Below are 16,934 nucleotides of genomic sequence, written 5' to 3'. Positions count from 1 at the left end.
ATCAACAAATCGTTTATAAACCAAACCAAACATTTGGTTGAATATAAACCGAACCAAATCAACAAATTGGTTTACAAACCAAACCAAACCTTTTCTTGAATATAAACCGAACCAAATCAACCTGAAGAATTAAGCGACGTCGTTGGGTTCAAACCAATGTCAAAGCGACGTTCTTTTAACCTAAACAAATCTCGCTAATAAAAAGTCAAAAATTAAAAAGCGACGTCGTTTAGGTTCAGACCTGTTCAATGTTCTCTTTTCTCTCGTCGCGAAAACCAAGGTGAGAGCTTGGCCAGCGTTGCTCAAACAATTTCTAAGCCAAAAATAAATCAAAAACAAAAAATCAATACAATAAAAACACAATGTGTTGCTTTCTTTGCTTAACACATCAGCTTGTGTATTGAAGCAAGTGTTGACACTTCAGCAAAAATAAACAACCTATCAAATTATAACAATTAATATATGTCAGCTTTTTTTTTAATTACGTGGACAAAGAAATTAACTAGAACGGCGAAGAAACAGAGGTCAAAGAGCAGCAAGAACGAGACGAGAGGGTTTTCATTCGACTTCTGGAGATAGGATCTTGCTGCCTGCTGGGTACATCAATCGCCAAGCGAAAATACCAGAGCCTATTTATCCTAATTTGCGATGGATGAGATTCAATCATTATCCTTCACGGAGGTGGTTCCGCGGCGGTGGTCTCTCAAGAGCAACGGCGTCGTCCTTGCTGATTCTTCTTATTTCCATTCGCCCGTTGTCATCTCCACTGTATAAGAGAGGCTGCTAAGACCATACCGAGACGACACTGAGAAGTTATACTCGAAGACTATGAAGCTAGCATCAAAGAACTTATATCCAAAGTTGATACCAACAATGTAAGTCGCACAATCTGAGTATCTGACATAATCCATCATGGGATCATCTCATTCGCTAGTTGTGCTCTTATAGATATATATAATTTCTTCTCAATTTCCGTTATCTTATACGCTACTATCACTGCTTTTTCTGCAGTTAATGGACCAGGTGGACCACTTATTTCTGCCTACATTTACTAGGATAAACGAGATGTTCTCTAAGGAACTGGAAACTGTTAGAAAGCAAAACCCATGTGAACCTTTGAAGGTAACAACAATATGTGCAATTTAAAGAATATTTAGAAACTGAGTTGTTATATTTTATTGAATTCTGATAACTGGCACTAAAATGCAGTTTCTTGAAAAAACATTGAGGTTAACGTTTGAAGAAGGGATTCTAATACTCAAGGTATGATCATTGACTTTATTTTGCATATGAACCTACTTGAAAGGAGTTATGCGAATGGACTATCAATAAAATTTGGTAATCGTAATGTGTTGACAGGAAGCTGGTGTGGAGATTGATCCTTTTGGAGATTTAAACGCAGAATCTGAGAGAAAACTTGGCCAGCTCATTCGGGAAAAGTAATTGATCCACCACTTTTTTATATCTATATTCTTAATTCACAAAGATGTGATGCTTAAATTTTGTATATCGCAATTGCAAACTTGCGCTAACACTCTTGTTTTCAATATAGGTACAACACAGACTTTTACATATTGTATCGCTTTCCTCTGGCAGTTAGGCCATTCTACACAATGCCCTGTGAATGGCAGTTAGACCATTCTAGAATGCATCGAAGTTGGTAAAATAGATTTTTTAAAAAACATATAACCCACAAGAAGCCACTTATTCAATAAAAAATGCAAACAAAGTCAATGTTATCAAAACCTGCATGCTAATGATTCATTTAACAAGTTGATCAACAAGTAAAATCTAAAACCAAATACCAGATAACATTTATCATTTCATTTATAACTTATAAAATCTTAAAATAGATTACCAATTAAATTTAAATAATACAGTTAAGCATTTCATGTCCAGTAAAAAAAATCCTTCTACGTTCCACATCACATTTATCATTAGTCAATAGTATTGATTTATGATATTAACAAGTTTTGATTAGTTAAGTTATTCATTTCTTTTTTTTTTTTTTCGTCAACGTTTGGGTATTCTAAATTTGAGAACAACCCATACAATTGCATTTCGACCAAAAAGAAAAAAAAACATACAATTGCTTAATTTACACTTCATTCTAAGAATGAGAATGAGTTACGTTAATCTCTCAAGCTTGTGTAGAGGATAAACATCAGTTATTGGATTCTTGGAGCATCATACATAAACTTTACGTATCATCAAACAAAAATTATCATATGTCTATCTTATTGCATGCATTTACTACGAATATAGATGTGATTTCTTCTACGGGGACACCAATTATATAATTAAATTTATCTGACTTGAAATGTAAACGCATAACAAATACTACGAAGTTACAAACCATTGTAATTTTTCGGTACATTTCTATATTTTATCATTGTGTAAATCATAATTTTTATGATTAATATAATTTCAAAAAATTAAAAATCATATATTTAACATCAAATATATTAAAACATGGGGCATTCTCAAAAATGCCCCTTTTTCCATACCTCTTTTTAAAAATACCCCTTCATGTTGACCATTTTTAAAACTACCCCTTTTTATATACAAAATGACCAAATTACCTTTTTTGAGTGACAGCAAGAATGTACAGTCATCAAAATCGAAAATATTTTCCCGCCAAAAAAATTTCCCGCAAAAAAAAAATTTTTCCCGCCAAAATCGAAAATTTTTCCCGCCAAAAATATTGAAATTTATACCTTTTAAAAACATTGTAAACGCTTTTAAAAAAGCGTTTACAATGTTTTTAAAAGGTTTTTAAACACATTGTAAACGCTTTTAAAAACCTTGTAAATGCTTTTAAAAAGCTTGTAAATGCTTTTAAAAGGTTTTTAAGCACCTTGTAAACGCTTTTAATAACTTTTTAAAAGCATTTACAAGGTGTTTAAAAACCTTTTAAAACACTTTTAAAAATCTTACAAAAACTTTTACAAGGTTTTTAAAAACATTGTAAAAGCGTTTACAAGGTATTTAAAAACCTTTTAAATTTTTTTTTAAAAGCCATTTGAAAACCTTTTAAAAACCTTTTAAAACCTTTTAAAAACATTTTAAAAATCTTGTAAAAGCGTTTACAAGTTGTTTAAAAAACCTTTTAAAACTCTTTAAAAAATCTTGTAAAAGCCTTTACAAGGTGTTTATAAGGCGTTTATAAGGCTTTTATAAGGTAGAAACCTTATAAAACCTTTTAAAAACCTTGTAAATTTTTTTTGGCGGGAAAATTTTTTTGTCGAAATTTTTTATCAAAATTTTTTGACAAAAAAATTTTTTGGCGGGAAAATTTTTTCGAAAACTTTTTGGCGGGAAAATATGTCGGAAATTTTTTGGCGGGAAAATTTTGTTTTTCTTTTTATTGAATAAAATAATTTTCATATAAGAGTAAAATGGTCATTAAATATTAAAAGAGGACAAAAATAAAAATGGCCAGAAAAGAGGGTATTTTTAAAAAGGGATATATCAAAAGGGGCATTTTTAACAAATTCTCTTAAAACATGCCGCGGCATCGCACGGATCTAACCTTGTAAGCCTTAATATTCTGAGAATCGTTGCTCAGGCGAGCATCGGAAAAACCCTGGAAAAAACGGTACGTGGCAGCTTCTGATTGGATGTTGTTAAAATATAAAAAACAATTGTTTTTCCTCATTTTCTTTCTTTTCTTTTCCCCACTTTCTCTCTCTCTCTTTCCTCCCTCGACGAACCGATGAATCCAGATTCCTCGACGAATCGATTGGTTTTTCCGGCTTAAAGACGTGAGATTGTTTGCTCTGAGAACGATTTCTGTTCGGTTCTGGTTCCAATCGTTATTCTTCTCGAGCCGACGATTCGGATCTGACCGCAATCGATCTCCGATTGCGATACGAGCTATGGAGTGGTTTATCTGATGGACTTACGGGGACGGCGAGGTGCACCGGCAAGGTTAGTTATCTCTCTCTCCCTCCCTCTCTCGTTTTATTCTTATGTTGCTTCGATTAGATTACTTCTCGCTTTTGTTCCGTATTGATCCTACACTTTAAGGTTATTGGCTGATACGTGATTCGAGACTTTTATATTAGGAAGTTGATCATAAGCTTCATATTTGGTATTTTGTTGTAGTTTGCTTATATGCTTTTGGAAATATAAGAGGGAGATAGTTCTGTTTCTTACTAGTTTTTGTTCTTCTTATGATTCATTTGTTGTTCCGACGGTTTTTGGTTGGTGATGTGTTCCTTCGGGACCAATTTGGGATGGTAAGGTTGTTCAATATGGACCATACTCGAGCAGTGACAAGAAAAGTAGTTGGAACCTTGTAAGTTTGCTCTGTTTTTACAGAATCGGTTATAGGCAAAACATAGCTCCTCTGTTTTTTAGAAATTAGTTTTTGTTAGTGATGTTACATATCTAGTTAGATGCATATCAGAAAGTTCAAGGTGATGTTCTTCTTCACGCACGAGTCTCTGATTTGTTTTTGTTTTTGTTTTTGTTTGTCTTGCAGGTTTTTCGGGAAGCGAATCTGTGATGAATATGATCCGATCATCACCTCTCGTTCTTACTTTTGAGATCTTCTTTGAGTGCCCAGTTTGCACTCAGTACTTTGAGGTAAGTTAAACGTTTATGGCTATGACTATTAGAGGTTCATTTATAAAGTTTGAAACCATAGGCATTACTTATTTACTTGGGTACAAAGCTTATGAGTAGCAAAACTGCAGGTTCATAAGAAATGCTCACCTGAAATTGGTATCACACATTAAAGTTCAAGACACGAGAGCACAAGCATTAGATCAAACACGTCGCGCAGAGACGTAGGGCGTGACTTGACACCGGTCCAAATACAAGTATGATTTTTCAGCGAAATGTATAGCTTCCGACGGGGGTATTGGTGAGGTTCAAGAGGCAGAGGAGGTTGACTTAGGAGTGAGAAGGTCAAAGAGGGAGAGGAGAGTCAATCCACGATACCAAAACTGAGTCCTTGCTTCAAAGTTCTTTTAATTATTTTGGTTGTTTCTACAAATAAACTAGGTCCACTCTGTTCCTAGATTGAAGGACAAGAGTAGGCACATTCACTTTCAGTTTTGCTATTTGCTTCCAGCTTTGTAGGAACAATATCTAAGAGAAGGTCAAGAACAATAGTTCCATTGGCTTCTTTCTAAGCTTCAGCTTCTTTCGTAAGAAGAGATTTGCTTTTTGTCCCTTTTAAATTACTCGATTTGATTGCTTCTAGAATTGATGAATGTGGTGAACCTGATGATTACACAATACTGTTTGCTTCTCGCTTATTGATTTCTCGATGATTACGCTTGTGACTTGTGAGGCATCTGTAGGCTGTGTGTAGCTTAATGATGAGTAAGCACAAGAGAAAGAGAACAAAAAATAGTTTACAAATGGAAGTAGAGGGTATCTAGAATGGGGTGCAAAGATTCAGAATTGGTTAGCTCCGTTCTTTGGTGGATATAAGCAATAAATAATAGTCTATATGGCAGAAGAGGACCAAGGGTTCAAAAGATTTTAGATTAACTAACTATTGCGTGTTTGTAAAATGTATTATGGCTCAGAAGTATGAGCAGAAGAGTGACTTGGATAAGCATAAGTTTGTGAAATTATAGACTATTTCAGGACTTAAGCTGTTGGAAGTGGCCAGTTCTAGTCCAGGAAAGTGTTTAAGTTATTTGAGATTGGTTTCTTTGGAACCTAGATGGAGACGGGTTAAGCTGTTACAACTGGTCGATGAATAGGGTTATTGGATATGTTTATCTTGAGATGCTCGAGCCCAGTCTTCAAAATAATGATTGTTTTATCTAACAACCTGTATCTTTGGAAGCAATTGTGCTGTTGTGCAAGGTTTTTGAGAGTTTAACATCTGGATCTTGGGGAAAAATTGATCACCGACACACAATCTGGTCTAAGATAAACATATACAATTGTACTTTTAGGTTTATCATTCTCTATGTTTCTTGGTTGTAGACATTAATGTAATAGACTTCACAACATAAGTTTCATTTCATTCTAGCTTTGTAAAATATGTCAACAATCGTTTGGATAGTCGATATGCAAAGAGAATTCTTTGTATTTCTAAGATTGTGTCAAGAACTTGATAATGAATATAATCTTACTTTTTTGGTTCTGTGGTAGAAAATTCACAAGTTTTGGTTATTGTAATGAGTTTAAAATATGTCTATTCACGATGAACTATGAGTGGACAATATAATAGTTCTTTGATACTCAAATGTGAAATCTATTTGTTTAACATGTTACACTTTTTAGATCGAAATTGTAATTTAAAGCGAACACTATAAGGGCATGTTTATAGGAAGATCAGTTTAGGGTGTTCTTAGAGTATAAATATTGTAAAAATAATGTAAGATCAGTAGTTAAGAACTTTTGTTAAGAAGTTAGTTATTGGGAGAACATGTATAAGATCTTAAGATTTAATAATATAGTATTCTTATAGAAATTTAAGAATGTTTAATAAATACATAGTCTAGTGTTTAATAAATAATTTAAGAATGTTTAATTCTATTTAATAATATAATGTTTATTAATATTCTTAAACATAATACAATTATAAAAATTTATAAAATAACATTTTAATTGCAAACTTACGAAACTTTTACTAAAATTCAAAAAAAAACAAACATATTACTTAATTTATTAAGCAAGACAAATATTTTATTTAATTAATACATAGATTAATGACCAAATTTATTCCAAATATACATAGATTAATACATAGATCAATGAAACAAAGCTCACATTTTTGTTTAAAATTCAATAGATACCTTCAGAAACAATCTCAAACTACAACTTATTTTCAAGATTGAAATAGCAGATTGTTACTAGATAAAGTGTTTTCCTCAGAAAAATTCAGATAACTATTACTAATCATAAAAATTAATATGAAAACACCAAGTCTTGAAAACATCTTTTGCTACTTGCTTCAAGCTCTTTTGGCTACATCAGTGTCATCTTCGAAATCTCCTTCCACTGGTCCATTCTCCATCTTAATTTCACTTTTCTCCATGCTTCCAAATTGATCTTCACCGCCAAATTGGCTACCGGCAGCAAACTGAGTATTGTCACCACCAAACTGCAAGCTGTTGGCAACAGGGTTTCCTCCAAAGCTCACATACATTTTTACTCTATCAAAGTTTCATAGATCAGCAAATGAACTTACCCGACCATCCAAAGCCACTAACGAAACAAACAAGTGCCTAATTTGTTCGCTAACACCCTGCCATAACATTCACAAGAACAGTAAAACAGATCAGTTGCTTACTTTCAACGACTTCACCATATTTAGTGAAAGCTTCTCTTAAGCTATCCTCATCCATGCTATAAGCCATACCTTACAACAGAAACGAAAACAAAATCACAAAGTTAGGTAACGAAAAAGCTTAGAAGAGCTTAGAAGATGACATACACCTTATAGCCTGAAAAAGCGAAGGGCTTGGTACCTGTTGTAAGGTTGATTTTCTTCAATTCTGGTGGCCAGAGTAAGACTCGCAATCCCAACTAGTATTAGAGTCCTTTCGCTTTTGAATAATCCTTTGCTCAGGAATCGATCCAACAGACCAACTCCTAGAAACAATGTCTCTTGGTGAAGCTCCATTTCAGAACATTGCTGCTTGTAATCAGAGAGAAGACAATCAACAACATAGAATACCATAGCTTACTGATACATAAACCTTTAAAAGATTCCAAAGTAAGCTATATAGACTTCTTTAGGCTAAAACATTCTTAAAACCAGAAACAAGATTTCCGAATATTTATTCCCTTCTGCTACTGATACATATTTACGAGCTTCAACATTCAGAGATCAAAGATATATATAACTACATGCAAATGAACAGATTCACCTTCACAATCCATTGAACCATGATGGAGCGTAGACGTGTGATGATATCAGTATGGTTCATCCTGGAACAGTAAGCTTTAGCACAGTCCCGCATATATGCAAGACTCCTCTCTCTTTCCCTCAGCCTTTGATAGCTCTCTTCCACCTCTTCATCATCAAACCTTAGCACCTAAAACGACAGTGTATACTTAAGATCCATTCTACAACACAATTTCAGAGTCAAATCTTGAAACACAGAGCAGAGCAAGTCCCAGATCAAAATAGACTTAGTAATCGATTGAATTTTAAAAACCTATAACCACATCTTCAATCTCTAACCACTAGCAATTGTTCCAAGAGCTATGAAGGCATTATACAACTTACTTGAGAGAGAACTTCTTCCTGGCAAGAAGATCCCAATTCGTTCGGAATTGTGGATCTACAGAACTGTTCCTTGAACTCGAGGTACAGAGAGCGAGAATACGAAATAGGAGAATCAGAGGAAGATTTCTCAGAGAATTCACTACCAGGGTGAGACCAGGAGATCGGTCGCCTCGGTGTTTCAGTGGCCGGACAGAGGAGACAACGGTGAGGGAAAAAAAATCTCTCGCCGTTTCGCTGTCGTCGTTTGCGGGAGAAGAAGAAAAAATTATGTTCCAAAAGAAATGAAAAATAAAACGAAACTTTCTTTCAGAGGGTGACACGTCGCCTTTAGATCAGCCGAAGAACTGATCTTATTCAAGATCACATGGGCCGATCTTATGGGTACTGTTCAATTAATTTTAATTTTAAAAGCCCCAAGATCACCCCATGTGATCCACCGATAAATATGGCCTAATAACAACAAGAAGCTAGTCAAAGAGAAGCTATTAATGATAATGAATATAATATTAATTTTTGTTCTATAGTAGGAATTCACTAATTTTGGTTTATTGTATTGAGTTTCAAAAATCTTATGTATACACGATGTACTATGAGTGGACAATATAGTTCTTTCATACTCAAACGTGAAATCTTTTTGTTTAACATGTCACACTTTTTAGGCCAAAGTTGTGATTATAAGCGAACGCTATAATAACAACAAGAAGCTAGTCAAGCAGAAGATATGTCACACATTTTAGGCCGAAATTGTGATTTAAAGCGAACGCTATAATAACAACAAGAAGCTAGTCAAGCAGAAGTTATTGTGATTTTTTTACTTCAGACTTTTGTGATGCAATAGACAAGGTTTTTTTGAAACGGGTAGTACAACACAAGTAGAGATGGATGTGACCATTAGCAGAATTTTATATTAGTCAATAACGTATTGTTTTTTAGGTTAACAAAATCCCAAAAGATAGTAATGAAAATTTGGAAACTTGTCTAAAACAAAGGAAAATATGTTGACCAGGAAATAAGGGGAAATTAATTCGATGACCAAATAAAAGAAAATGTATATAATACCAGAGAATTAAATTGAATGAGATTGTAGTCCACAAATTAATATTTCTTTGGAAATTAATTTAACATTTATGTGATGGATTCACTCCTGTATATACTCCCAATGTCTAATTGTTGCATAAGTCATAAGAAAATTGAAAGAGTTGGAAAGAGAAGGATGATGGTTTGTAAGAGTTTGCTTATCGTTCTTTTAATTGTCTCTCTCTTTGGTCTTCACCAATGTAAGAATTTGTTCAGTTTTTTTTTTAAATTTTATTTTTAATTTATTTTCCTACAAACCAAAACTTATAGTTGATGCTACTCAACTCAAGAATATTTGTCTCATCTCACACATCTAAATTCATATTAGCATTTGTCATATGATTTGATGGATTCATATACAAAGTTCCAAACACATCCAATAAGATCATTGTTCTCCCTGAAATATCATAGCTCAGTCATACATGCATATATTATTTTTTTCACATCTATTTTGACAGTCAACATACATTTGTTGTTATTTTCGCATATACTTTATAGAAGAAAGTTATTAGTTCAGATCTAATCAAAGATGGGCTGTAATATTACACTTGACATATACTCAAAATTTATACTTAAATATATCACTATTACTATTGCAACATAATTATTTTGAGATAATACTTGTAGGTCAAGAGCCGGAGGATCCCGATCATCCAAAGGGAATAGAAAGATGTTTCCATAAATTTATGGGAGAACCATGGACACTCGAGTATTTGTGTTGTATAAAAAAACCTTCCATGTGCACTCCAATCATCTATCCTAAAGATTGCATTAAGTGCCCACCGCTTACAAAAGATGAAGCACCGTCTCTTCCAGTCGATGCAACATTGCCTCATATGTAAATGTTTATTGATCGATGATGTTATTTAAAAAAAAAATCATTAGATAAAGTTTCGTGTATCATGCAGAATTTTAGTCTGACATTTGAAATAAATTGTTTGAGAAAAAATTTCGGCTTTTATATATTTAATGTCTGCTGAAACAAATAGATCACCAATATCTGGTCTCTATCTTTGATATGCTTCACAGTCTTCTCTCATGTCGTGGATGTTCTGGGAATGGGCCGTGATTACATGCTGTCAATGTAAGGGTGGCTGCATTTTTTCAACAGGTGCGAAGACCAATCTTTTCACGTATCACATATTTGATGTAATGCTTCTCGAGGAACAAAGTATTGCTACTGTTTAAAACACAATTTTATTTTTCAAACCATGGACATTCAAGGAGTACAAAGCAAGGCCTAGTATCTTTGCATTTGTATGTAGTATCAATAACCATGTTGTCTTTAGAATTAGAGGCTAAAGCATTAGCATCTTGGAACACATGTTGTTAATAAAAGAGTGTCATGATAAGAAAGGGACGAGGATTCTACTGTTGAACAGTCCATGTAAAGGCGAGTGAGTTTAATTTAAAAGGTGGTTTTGATCATCAAAACTCATCGGAAAGCAAATAACTAGCATTAGAGAGGAGTTTAATTTAAGGTGGATATAAGCAATAAAGAATAGTCTATATGGCAGAAGAGGACCAAGGGTTCAAAAGATTTTAGATTAACTAACTATTGCGTGTTTGTAAAATGTAGTATGGTTCAGAAGTATGAGCATAAGAGTGACTTGGAGAAGCATAAGTTTGTGAAATTATAGACTATTTCAGGACTTAAGCTGTTGGAAGTGGCCAGTTCTAGTCCAGGAAAGTGTTTAAGTTATTTGAGATTGGTTTCTTTGGAACCTAGATGGAGACGAGACGGGTTAAGCTGTTACAACTGGTCGATGAATAGGGTTATTGGATATGTTTATATGAGATGCTCGAGCTCAGTCTTCAAAATAAAGATTGTTTTATCTAACAACCTGTATCTTTGGAAGCAATTGTGCTGTTGTGCAAGGTTTTTGAGAGTTTAACATCTAGATCTTGGGGAAAAATCGATCACCGACACACAATCTGGTCTCTGATAAACATATCCAATTGTGCTTTTAGTTTTATCATTCTCTGTGTTTCTTGGTTGTAGACATTAATGTAGTAGACTTCACAACATAAGTATCATTTCATTCTAGCTTTGTAAACTATGTCAACAATCGTGTTTGGATGGTCGATATGCAAAGGGAATTCTTTGTATTTTTAAGATTGTGTCAAGAACTTGATAATGAATATAATCTTCTTTTTTTGTTCTATGGTAGAAAATTCACAAGTTTTGGTTATTGTACTGAGTTTAAAATATGTGTATTCACGATGAACTATGAGGGGACAATATAGTTCTTTGATACTCAAACGTGAAATCTATTTGTTTAATTTTTTTTTTTTGTTCAAAATCTATTTGTTTAACATGTTACACTTTTTTGGCCGAAATTGTAATTTAAGCGAACGCTATAATAACAACAAGAAGCTATTGTGACTTTTTTACTTCAGACTTTTGTGACGCAATAGACAAATTCTTTTTTGAAACGGGTAGTACAACACATGTAGAGATGGATGTGACCATTAGCAGAAATTTATATTAGTCAATAACATATGGCTTAATTAGGTTAACAAAATCCCAAAAGATAGTAATGAAAATTTGGAAACTTGTCTAAAACAAAGAAAATATGTTGACCAGGAAATAAGGGAAAATAAATTCTATGACAAAATAAAGGAAAATGTATATAATACCAAAGAATTAATTTGCATGAAATTGTAGTCAACATATTAATATTTTCTTTGGAAATCTATATTTAATATTTATGTAATGGATTCACTCCTATATATATTCTCAATGTCTAATTGTTGCATAAGTCATAAGAAAATTGAAGGAGTTGGAAAGAGAGAAGGATGATGGTTTGTAAGAGTTTGCTTATCGTTCTCTTAATTGTCTCTCTCTTTTGTCTTCACCAATGTAAGAATTTGTTCAGTTTTTTTTTTCCCATACAAACCAAAACTTATAGTTGATGCGACTCAACTCAAGTATATTCGTCTCATCTCACCCATCTAAATTCGTATTAACATTTGTCATATAATTCGATGGATTCATATCCAAAGTTCCAAACACATCCAATAAGATCAGTGTTCTCCCTGAAATATTATAGATTAGTCATACATGCATATATCACTACAAGAAAACAGGTTAGAACTGACAAGCTGATCCGTCAGTTTCTCGTCGGAAACAAAGATTACTGACAAAAAACTGACGGAAATGTCCGTCGGGTATAGATTGTCGGAAAAATATTTCTGTCGGTAATCTGTCGGATATTTCTGACAGATTTCCGACGGACAATTATCGACGGATTACTGACGGTACCTATTGTCGGTAATTCTGTCGGTAACTGTCAGTCAGAAATCCGTCGGTTATTGTCTATCAGAAATCCGTCAGAAATGTTTTTACCGACGGTTTACCGACCGAACTATATTCGAAAATATCCACTAAACCGACGGTATAACTGACGGTTTAACGACGTTTCCGACAGATTTCCGACAGAACAGTTCCGAGAAAACTCCATCATTTCCGACAGATTTCTGACAAATTTTTTTTTTTGTTTTTTCAAAAAAAATAGAATAATTATACAAATTTGCATTAAAATTGAAATGCTTATATATTTAAATTCAGAAACTTAAAAATATTATTAAAGTTAAATTCAGAAACTTAAAACAAATATTATAAAAACCAAAAGAAAGCAAATTAAAATTCAAGAAAACCTAAAAAGCGGAATGTCGTGCCCGTGTCTCACTCATGAACGCTGCTAGCTCTGCGTCCCTCTTCTTGTACTCCTCGTCCCTTCTTTTGCATAGCTTGTTCTGGTTGGAACTCTTGGGTGGGAGCAAATGAGAAGCACGTTGTAGGACCTTGCTTCGAAGAGATTGCCTAGTCCGAAAACTCGTCCCTTGGTTTTAGTGGACTCCGATCCATCAAGAGACTGTAGCATCGAATCATCAAATCATCAAATCATCAAATCAATAAAATCATCAAATCTATAAAATCCAATTATTGTTAATTTAATTCATCAATTATCAAAATTCAACTAACAATCACATAAAAAAAAAAATCCAATTAACAAAATTTAATTCATCAATTAACAAAACTCAACTAACAATTTAATTAAGAAAATTAAATTAACAAAATTAAATTTACAAAACTCAATTAACAAAAATCAATTTATCAATTCAAAAAATAACTTAACAAAATTTGGGAGCAAAATTCAATCCATCAAAATTTCAATCCATCAAAATTCAATTGTCACAAAATTAATTTCATCAAATCCAAAATACAATCCAAATCCTCAAATCAATAACACCCAAACAATTCCAATTCATCAAATCTTATAAACCTAGCATATTCCTAAGATATCTAACAAAACTAAGAAATTTAAAGGGGAAAGAGAGAATTTACGTCATAGCTTCGCCGGAATCTGATGAGAGAAGAGCGCCGGAGAAGGGAGAGAGATCGCCGGCCGGAGAAGGGAGAAGGGAGAGAGCTCGCCGAAGAAGGGAGAAGGGAGAGAGTTCGCCGGAGAAGGGAGAAGGGAGAAAGGAGAGATCGCTGGCCGGAGAAGGGAGAAGGGAGAGCCGGAGAGATCGAGAAAAATAAAAAATTGTCGGGATAGCTAAGGGAGAAGAAGACAATTACTTAGGTTATATCGAAATTTCCGATGGAAAACCGACAGAAAACCGTCGGTTATGGCTAAAATTCTTAATTTCAATTTATTTCATTCCCGGGTAAAAATTTCGAGACCCATCGGAAATCTGTCAGAACTTTCCGACGGATTTCTGACGGATATTGATTTTCGACGCTAGTTACTGACAGATTTCCGACGGTTTATAGCTTAAACTCATTGATTCCATAATTTTTCTTCATAAATATGCATATATTATGTGTTTATGATAACTATGGTATTAATTCTCAAAATAAGGAATTCTCAAAATATGCATATATTAGTTGGGGTTTTTTTTTGGAATTTTCCCATTTATTATACTATAATAGTTATTTATTTACTAAAATTTTGGACAGAAAATTGTAAGATGGAATTAATTACGCAAAAATTAAAAATCTACCTTCGAGTTACAATAAGTTTAATAAAAACAAACTATTTTGAATCAAAAGAGTAACCAAAAGAAACTGATATCCGTCAGAAATCCGGATATGTTGACCAGGAAATAAGGGAAAATAAATTCTATGACAAAATAAATTCTATGACAAAATATGAAAATATGTTGACCAGGAAATAAGGGAAAATATGTTCTATGACAAAATAAAGGAAAATGTATATAATACCAAAGAATTAATTTGCATGAAATTGTAGTCAACATATTAATATTTTCTTTGGAAATCTATATTTAACATTTATGTAATGGATTCACTCCTATATATATTCTCAATGTCTAATTGTTGCATAAGTCATAAGAAAATTGAAGGAGTTGGAAAGAGAGAAGGATGATGGTTTGTAAGAGTTTGCTTATCGTTCTCTTAATTGTCTTTCTCTTTTGTCTTCACCAATGTAAGAATTTGTTCAGTTTTTTTTTTCCCATACAAACCAAAACTTATAGTTGATGCGACTCAACTCAAGTATATTCGTCTCATCTCACCCATCTAAATTCGTATTAACATTTGTCATATAATTCGATGGATTCATATCCAAAGTTCCAAACACATCCAATAAGATCAGTGTTCTCCCTGAAATATTATAGATTAGTCATACATGCATATATCACTACAAGAAAACAGGTTAGAACTGACAAGCTGATCCGTCAGTTTCTCGTCGGAAACAAAGATTACTGACAAAAAACTGACGGAAACGTCCATCGGGTACAGATTGTCGGAAAAATATTTCTGTCGGTAATCTGTCGGATATTTCTGACAGATTTCCGACGGACAATTATCGACGAATTACTGACGGTACCTATTGTCGGTAATTCTGTCGGTAACTGTCAGTCAGAAATTCGTCGGTTATTGTCTATCAGAAATCCGTCAGAAATGTTTTTACCGACGGTTTACCGACCGAACTATATATTGTCTTTCACATCCATTTTGACGGTCAATATACATTTGTTGTTATTTTAGCATACACTTTATAGAAAAAAATTATTAGTTGAGATCTAATTAAAGATGAGCTGTAATATTACACTTGATACATACTCAAATTTATACTTAAATATATCTTCATTACTGTTACAACATAATTATTTTGAAATAATATTTTAGGTCAATAGCCAGATCCCGATCGTCACGAGCCGGATCCCGATCGTCACGAGCCGGACCCTGATCGTCACGAGCCGGACCCCGATCGTCATGAGCCAGACCCCGATCGTCACGAACCGGATCCCGATCGTCATGAGCCGGACCCCGATCGTCACGAGCCGGACCCCGATCGTCACGAGCCAGACCCCGATCGTCACGAGCTGGACCCCGATCGTCACGAGCCGGACCCCGATCGTCACGAACCAGACCCCGATCGTCACGAACCAGACCCCGATCGTTACGAGCCGGATCCCGACCGTCACCAGCCGGATCCCGACCGTCACGAGCCGGACCCCGATCATCCAAAAGGAATAGAAAGATGTTTCCATAAATTTATGGGAGAACCATGGCAACTCGAGTATTTGTATTGTATCAAAAGACCTTCCATATGCACTCCTGTCATCTTTCCCGAAGATTGTATTAAGTGTCCGTCGCTTACAGAAGATGAATCACCTTCTCCTTCGGTCGATGCAACATTGTCTCATATGTAAAATGTTCATTGATTGATGATGTTATTTTATAAAAAAAAAATCATTAGATAAAGTTTTGTGTATCATGCAGAATTTTAGTATGATATTTAAATAAAAATATTTGAGAAATATTTTAGATTTTTATAAATTTAATGTCTGCAGAAACAAATGGTTGTTTTTTGTGGCGTAACAACACTATAAACAAGAAAAATAGAAGAGGTGGCTTTTACTGATTGGCACCAATTATTCCATGATATATAATTGTCTCCAAATTACAAAAAGAATAACAAACCAAGAAAATTTAAGTAGAAACGGTTCAAAAACAGCACAGTAGTTTTACATTTTTTTTTGGTGGAATTGCACTCTATAACCAACAAAAAACTATAATTTAACAACTAACTATTCTAACCATGAAAAGCTAATATACACTATATAAACTATAATATATAGTGTTTACTTTTAAAATTCAAATCATATCATATGTAATATATATATCTTACTATAGTTTTTAATTTTTCTTTTCTCATCAATATTTCAACTTTAAAGAAAAAGATATAATGAAAACAAAAATTATGATGAGTGAACGAAGGAAGAGAAAAAAAAAATGTACTAAGTTTTAAGAAATAGAAAACTCTTTGTAAACTTTTGCAATTTACCAAAAAGTTAATAGTAACCGACGTCGTTTCATGACTTGGTCGTGAGTCCTCTCTCGTCGCGACGACGGCGACACTGTCTGCATCTGCCGTCGGAGATATCTCTACTTCCGTCTCCGCCATCTGCGAATCTCCCGAATGCTCTCAAATTTTGTATCTTCCTTTCTGGTTTGTTTTTGCTTCCTAGGTACTCAATATGCTTTGCTTTCCTGATCAATTGGTACATTGATAAATAAACATATGTGAAAGTGAAATAGTGGCTGTATCTGTATTCTTGGTTTTGCCCTGTTTCTGTATGAGTCTCGATTCGGTTTTGCTACCATTAACTTTTT

At 33.8% G+C, this 16,934-nt stretch overlaps 2 protein-coding genes and 3 long non-coding RNA genes across 9 annotated transcripts; 4 read left to right on the top strand and 1 right to left on the bottom strand.

The window, feature by feature from the left end:
- Positions 1 to 504: 504 nt before the first annotated feature.
- On the top strand, positions 505 to 2,049 carry LOC147943316 (aspartate--tRNA ligase 2, cytoplasmic-like). 2 transcript variants are annotated; one of them, XM_087513210.1, is made up of 5 exons: positions 505 to 875; positions 1,012 to 1,122; positions 1,210 to 1,263; positions 1,360 to 1,439; positions 1,553 to 2,049. In XM_087513210.1, the coding sequence occupies exons 2-5, from the start codon at positions 1,015 to 1,017 to the stop codon at positions 1,662 to 1,664; spliced, it is 354 nt and encodes a 117-aa protein (XP_087369336.1). In that variant the 5' UTR covers positions 505 to 875; positions 1,012 to 1,014; the 3' UTR covers positions 1,665 to 2,049. The 2 variants fall into 2 exon arrangements, with proteins under 2 accessions (XP_087369336.1, XP_087369337.1); XM_087513211.1 differs by lacking the exon at positions 1,553 to 2,049 and having other exon boundaries at positions 750 to 875; positions 1,360 to 1,473.
- A 1,525-nt stretch (positions 2,050 to 3,574) lies between these two features.
- Positions 3,575 to 5,163, top strand: LOC104785855 (uncharacterized). Of its 3 annotated transcripts, XR_015598431.1 has the most exons (4): positions 3,795 to 3,930; positions 4,247 to 4,300; positions 4,487 to 4,590; positions 4,701 to 5,163. It is a non-coding gene; the product is annotated as an uncharacterized LOC104785855 (long non-coding RNA). The 3 variants fall into 3 exon arrangements; XR_767421.3 differs by lacking the exon at positions 4,247 to 4,300 and having other exon boundaries at positions 3,575 to 3,930; positions 4,745 to 5,163; XR_015598430.1 differs by lacking the exon at positions 4,247 to 4,300 and having other exon boundaries at positions 3,657 to 3,930.
- A 1,579-nt stretch (positions 5,164 to 6,742) lies between these two features.
- On the bottom strand, positions 6,743 to 8,512 carry LOC147943315 (cyclin-SDS-like; the record flags this gene model as incomplete). The annotated part of the gene is made up of 4 exons (XM_087513209.1): positions 6,743 to 7,219; positions 7,443 to 7,609; positions 7,845 to 8,012; positions 8,207 to 8,512. Coding segments are annotated over 4 exons (681 nt in total), but the record flags the coding sequence as incomplete, so codon positions are not given.
- A 773-nt stretch (positions 8,513 to 9,285) lies between these two features.
- LOC147943314 (uncharacterized) lies at positions 9,286 to 10,183 on the top strand. Its single transcript, XR_015598433.1, has 2 exons — positions 9,286 to 9,483; positions 9,911 to 10,183. It is a non-coding gene; the product is annotated as an uncharacterized LOC147943314 (long non-coding RNA).
- A 1,879-nt stretch (positions 10,184 to 12,062) lies between these two features.
- LOC147943313 (uncharacterized) lies at positions 12,063 to 16,078 on the top strand. Of its 2 annotated transcripts, none has more exons than XR_015557063.1 (2): positions 12,063 to 12,146; positions 15,444 to 16,078. It is a non-coding gene; the product is annotated as an uncharacterized LOC147943313 (long non-coding RNA). The 2 variants fall into 2 exon arrangements; XR_015557064.1 differs by lacking the exon at positions 12,063 to 12,146 and adding an exon at positions 14,637 to 14,739.
- The last annotated feature ends 856 nt before the right edge of the window (positions 16,079 to 16,934 follow it).

Source organism: Camelina sativa, chromosome 5 (genome assembly GCF_030686135.1).
Source record: "Camelina sativa cultivar CO46 ecotype springtype chromosome 5, ASM3068613v1".
NCBI classification, from domain to species: Eukaryota; Viridiplantae; Streptophyta; class Magnoliopsida; order Brassicales; family Brassicaceae; genus Camelina; species Camelina sativa.
Note: the sequence above shows the minus strand (reverse complement) of the source record. Positions and strands in the feature narration are given on the sequence as shown.

Bases quoted from the DNA above. Each gene is read 5' to 3' on its own strand.
- LOC147943316 (XM_087513210.1), top strand. From the start codon at position 1,015: ATGGACCAGGTGGACCACTTATTTCTGCCTACATTTACTAGGATAAAC. The intron at 1,123-1,209 runs GTAACAACAATA...ACTAAAATGCAG, and splicing joins ACCCATGTGAACCTTTGAAG to TTTCTTGAAAAAACATTGAG. The intron at 1,440-1,552 runs GTAATTGATCCA...TTTTCAATATAG, and splicing joins GGCCAGCTCATTCGGGAAAA to GTACAACACAGACTTTTACA.